The 6,000-nt window shown below is 45.9% G+C and overlaps 1 protein-coding gene across 1 annotated transcript in view; it reads right to left on the reverse strand.

The window, feature by feature from the left end:
• Positions 1 to 5,743, reverse strand: part of GTF2F2 (general transcription factor IIF subunit 2) — an 87,547-nt gene extending 81,804 nt beyond the window's left edge. The window contains exon 1 of the mRNA XM_056327640.1: positions 5,575 to 5,743. Coding sequence (XP_056183615.1) covers positions 5,575 to 5,640 — 66 coding nt within the window. The 5' untranslated portion in view covers positions 5,641 to 5,743. The remainder of the gene's footprint in view (positions 1 to 5,574) is intronic.
• Positions 5,744 to 6,000: the final 257 nt, after the last annotated feature.

Here is a 6,000-nt window from a genome sequence, read left to right on the forward strand (position 1 = left end):
CGAACAACATTTATTCTGTGAAATCTTAAGGTTGATTAAATGTTTGTTTTGATATATGGTGCTATCACTGACAAACACCTATAAATCTGAACAGTTCTATGACTGCACAGTTCCCCAGGACTTCAAAAGGTGGCCTGAGCTAGTGGCTGTCACTGCTCTGCCCCAGAGAGGATCTTCCAGCTCAGCCCCTATGTTCATGCATCCAACCTTGGTGAGGCACTTGAAACTTCTCAGTTTAGCCCCAGAGGAATGAGGAACTGCTCTACCTCCACCACATGGCATCAGTTCTAGCCATATCCACCTTTCCTTGCCAGAAGCCATCTCAATCAGTTATAAGCGCAGAGTGCAATGTTTCACATAGCATTGCAGAACACAAGTTTTTGTCGCCACCATTCAATGATTATGACTGCCTTTTCAATTACGGCTTTTTATAAAGACAGAACATGATACATTAGTACATCAAATGTGAGATTGGAGCAATTTCCCCCCTACACACAAGTTATTAGATGCAGAAGTACTGTGGCACATCAAGAGGTGGAATACAGACCTGAGGCAGTAAGGACAACCTCACATCTGACTATTCAAATCTAATTGTTAAGATGTTCATTGAGGGAATTACAGATTTATTTCAAAAGGAAATAGCTGAAAACAGTCTAACAGAAGCCACTACTTCCTATAAAACCCTTTCTTTCCAATAAGGATGCAGCAGTTGCTGGGAGAACACCATCTTAAAGACCTACAGTAGTCTCAGTGTCTAACAAAACAGCGACCTGTTAAAGGAAAAATCATTTACTGTTCCAACACCATGTAGAAACAAGCATTCCGATACAGGAATTTTATATCTTTTTCCCTCATGTGCTCATGACACATCAGGACAAATCTACATTCTTTAATTTTGCAGCAATGTTCTTTACTGGTACGGCAGAGTTTATTCTGGCTCACACAGTCCACAGCTACTGAAAACATCTGTGCCCACATAGAAAAGTGGTGTGAGACACAGTCAGTGAGAAAGAGAAATGTACTCAGCTATGTCTGTGGCATTTTCTGTTTCAAGCTGCAAAAAGGCACTTGGTAGTTTGATTTTTGTCTTGCATAGAATAAAACTAAGCCAAGTTTCACTGTGCAGCTGAAGTTGCGAAGAGCCTGTTCCGTGAACTTGCTGACAAACAGCAACCTCTTAGCTTCCTAAAGCTCAAATGAATTTAACACTAATCATGCATTTATCTGGTCTTCAAAAAAATCCAGAAAACATCTTGGTACTGGTGCTTAGCACTTTCCTTTGGTCTCACAGCACCCCTGTGAGAAGCACTGTGAAATAGCCAGATGTCCTCCAAATGCTCAACCAAACTAAATGTCAGTCCAGGTTTCCATAAAGTCCTAACGCTGGGTCAAAAACGTCACACGCACAACAGAAAGCCACGAACTGGCACAATCTATTGAGATACGCATTTTTTTCCACAGTTTTCAAATGGTAATTTTCTACAGCGGATTTCATGTCAAATCAGATACCATATTCTTTCTAAAGCCAAAATAAATGCTATGACATGTGCCCCAGCTGACTTAATGGAAATATTTTTATCTGCTCGCACCTAATCTGTATCTAATTGATATTGCCAGGTAATGAAGTAGACACACATTCAGTATAAGTGGGCAAGGAGTGAAGGACTCATGTTGTTAAAATCACTGACTTGCTATATAATATAATCAGACAGGGAATTTATTCAGATTAAGAGACTGCAGATCAATCACATTTCTTTCAGCTGTACGGGAAACAGTCTCAAAGAGTGCAATTAATCATCTTTCTGCTGGCCTATCTACAGTCAAGGGCCATGTAGAGAAAGAAAGAGAGTTATGAAGGACTGTGATCAAAGGACTACTTTTAGCTACACACAGATATTTCAGTATAAACCAGATGGTACTCCCAAAACCATGTGCTAAACTCTGTAGCTCCATGCTGAAGGTGTAAACAATCACAGGAAAGATAAAATAAGGTCTTACACACTGTAGACATTTTAATTTGCCACTTTCTATTAACTTTAGCATAATAAAAGTTTAACTTACGGAGAACACATCAGTTTTCAAACACTTTACACTCCTTGAAAGGATGTACAGAAAACAAGAGCAACCTGCTTTTACAGAGCAGAAAGCATTTTCAAAGATCCCACAGCAGGATTTTGAAAAGTACATACCCACAGAAAGGCTGGCGTATGGACAGTCATACTCTGTCTGCCACACTGAAAGGCTACTGAAAGTTTTCGAGGCACGTGGCCTTTATTCTGGGATTTGTAGGCAAGAACACTCTTCTCTTGAAAAAAACATTACAATTTAATCATGAGAAGAAATCTGACATACTGAATAGCACCACTTCAAGACCTCTTCAGACTGCTGTTTTCTTCCTGCTATTCACATCAGACACCCATGCCCCAGTACGCGAGACACCCTGCATGTAGCGTAGGACACAAGGGCCCCTGCTCCATGCATCTTTCAGCTTATTCTCAGCGTCCTGTCTACCTTTAAAACAAAACACACAAGCAGCCTCAACCGGTAATAAACTACTTCCAACCTTCTGTGTGAAATTAAATAAGCTCTTTCTCTATACAGCAATCTGTATGCAGTATGTACACCAGAAACTGAGTAAGGCTGATGGCAGGTTCTATGTTTTCATTTTCCTTTGAACATACAAAAAGAAATTATACAAAGATACCATCTTCCTAAATATAGATCAATGCAGCAGGTTAAAACCAACAAACTACCACACAGGAAACAAGAAATTGACAATTCCAATGGCTAACATTAAACGGGCTTCACTTTACAAGTGCATAACCAAGAGTTCTTACATTTCCCTATCTCAGCTTTCACTGAAAACGCACAAAAAATTATTCCAGTTGCTTTCTGGGTTTGTACTAAAGTGACTCACTCAATTTCTGGTGCCTCCTCTTACTGCTCATACTTCTAAAATACCCATCACTACATTATTTTTATTGCCTGTTAAATGGTCTCTCCGGAATACTTCCTGTGCTAGCATAATACATGCTAAAAGGAAATTAAATATGCCTTCTTTTTTTTTTTTTAATTCCAGCAGAACTGATTGCTCTGTCCCTAAGAGGAAGAATAAATTCAGCTTCATTACCCTAGCTAGTGAAGATAGAAAGTACAGGTGCTACACACTGTCATGCCTGAGTCTGCTGAAGGTCCTAGTGACAAGGATGGCTGTTTCCAAGCTCAGGTCCCAAGGAATTCAAAAGATAAAATCCTGCACATCCCCTGCTACGGTCTATCAGTGTTAACAACCATGTAATATTTTTTATTAACATACAAGAAGACAGACAAATCAGAAGTTCAGACCACATGCATGAAGGTTTACATTAATACTTAATTGGAAGAGTAATATTGAAGCCTTCCTTTTAGTCCAGTTTTCTCATTAAATCTGTGCTCAGAGTGGCATCAACTGTAAGCATAGATGTGCCTGAAAATTCCTGGCTTGCTTCAAGAAACACCAAACTACATCAGACTAAAGGACAAGCAAGTTCAGTGTCCCATCTCCAAATGCAGCCAACAGGGATACTTCAGGAAGAACAGGAGAACATAAGAAGAAAAGGTATTTCCCCAGCATGCTCTTCTAATTTCTAGGATCTTCCACTCAGCAGTCTTGCGGTAAGGAAGCATACTCATTTTTGATCTCTCAATTCTATTTTCTTGCCTGAATTTGTCTAATGGCTTCCTGAGCTTCTGCAAAGTTTTGACATTCACAAACTCCTATTGCAACAAGTTCCAAAATTTAACTACATATTGTGCAAAATGGTACCTGCTTTGCTTGCTTTGAGCCCCAGAGGAATTCATTTGACACACCCCTAATACTCATGTTCCAACTGACTCTTTCACGATTCACCTTCGCCTATTCACTTCTTCCTTCTTCACCTGTGACATTCCTGATTACTTCAGACTCCTGTAAGATTTCCAAATCAATCACCTTAACAGTCTGAAAGGCAACAATGTCTTCAAGAGTCCCCTCCACAGCCACCATTCCTTGTTCCCCAGATCATCCCTGGTGCTCTCCTTTGTACTGTTTCTAGATCCACCGTATACTTTCCACAATGGGGAGAATGAGACCAGAACTACATACAGTATTCAGGGTACCGGGAATATGATGGCACAATAATGTTTTCTCTTTTGTTCTATCTTTAGTAATCATGTCCAATGTTGAATCTGCTCATTTGACATGACATTCTTATAGCTATCCACATCTACTGAAAACCTAACCTCCTTCTGAATCACAATCAGCAGAGACCCAATCCCCATGTATGTGTAATTAGCAGTTTTTCTCTACGCACATCTGATTTGATTTTTCAACTGTGAATTTCATCTACAATTTTATCATCCTGCCACTCAGTGTATCATGATATACTTTTCCAGCTTTCTGCTGTCAGCTTTCATTTTTACTGTCCTAGATAAGCTATTATGATTAGAGCACTATGCAGCGTTCGTTACAGTTTCACGAAACCAGACATTTGGGTGTCAGTACAAAAAGAGGAAGCCAGATGCAGCGACCTCCTCACAACCAGAAATTCTGCACAACAAAGCAATGATATGCCCCCACCACTTTCAAGGGCCACAATGAGATTTTCTGGTAGTTGAAGTACTACGGTGTCACACTCCCTCACCACCCAGGACCAGCATTTGGATACTACCCTGCCCTCACCGGTTCTCACAAGTTGACGGTCTGAGCCTGTTCCCTTCATCCCCAAAGGAGGAAGAGGCAACCATTTCTCCCCAGACAGAACAAATGTCTGGGTCTAGAAAAACGAGGGCACATCCACATGGGACTAGAAGGGGGCCAGGGCACATATTCTCCCCGCTGGCTGTGAGTGTCCTCTTCCCGGAGCCAATGCTTGCTGTTGCCAGCAGAAGCAGCCAAGGCACGTTTATAGAAAGCCCCTCCCCAGAACAGAGCCGGTGGGCATGCAGCGGTGGGCTAGTTAGCAGCAGCAGCAGACAGAGAGCATGGCCATGCCCCAAACTGGTGCTTGGGTTTGATCTGGTGGCCTTTGTATCTTTTCATAGCACGTTCACTATAGCTATACTTCTCTAGCACCAAAATGAGCTGTTGCGACACAAGCGTTTATTTTCCTTTATTTTTAACCAGGATGTGAACTGGGGAGCACTCAAAACTTTCTCCAACTCTCAGAGTTCTGGGAAAACAAAAGCGCCGGTACCACCGCGGCTGTTAGCCCTAACAGAGCAGGAGCCAAGGGCAGCTCCAGCCACCCGGCCTCCCCGCGGTGTCTCGGTCACCACGGACGCCCTGCCCGCCCAGCCCCGGCGCCCAGGCGAAGGGACGGGGGGCACCGGCTGCCCGGTGACACCAGGCAAGCCTGACGTGGGCAGCCCCGGCCCCACGCCGCGGCCCGGGCCCCCCCGCGCCCCGGGCACGGCCCCGTTCCGCGCCGGCGCCCGGCCTCTACCGCGGGGCCCGGCCGGCCGCCAGCCCGGCACTGCGGAGCGGGGACGGGAGGGGGGCCCAGCCCCCACAGGCCGCACCGGGCCGGGCCCGGGGGCGCGCCGGCGGCTCCTCACCTTCACCAGCCACATGCCCGTGTTCTGCTTGGCACCGGTGAGGTCCAGCTCGCCCTTCTCGCTCATGGCGGGGCAGGCGGCCGGGCACAGGCGGAGGACGGCGCGAGCGGGCGGCGCACGCGGGCAGCTCTTCCGTCTCCCGCGGCCGGCGGACCCGCCCGGCAACGCACAGCCGGCAGACGGCGGCCCGCGGCGGACAAACCTCCGCTGACGGAGCACGGCGGGGGAGGGGCGAGACGGCGGGCCCCGCTACGTTTCGGCCGCAGGTTCGAGTCTCCGCCCCGCCTCCGCCGCGGGCAAGGGGGAGCCGTGTGACTTGGCGGCCACGAAAGGTTATTTTCACCCTGTACGGGAAGGGTTACCGCGGCGGGATGCTGGGCAACGGCAGCAGCGTGCCAAATGATCGAGAGAAACTGAGAGGGGCAG

Source organism: Falco biarmicus, chromosome 2 (assembly GCF_023638135.1).
Source record: "Falco biarmicus isolate bFalBia1 chromosome 2, bFalBia1.pri, whole genome shotgun sequence".
NCBI classification, from domain to species: Eukaryota; Metazoa; Chordata; class Aves; order Falconiformes; family Falconidae; genus Falco; species Falco biarmicus.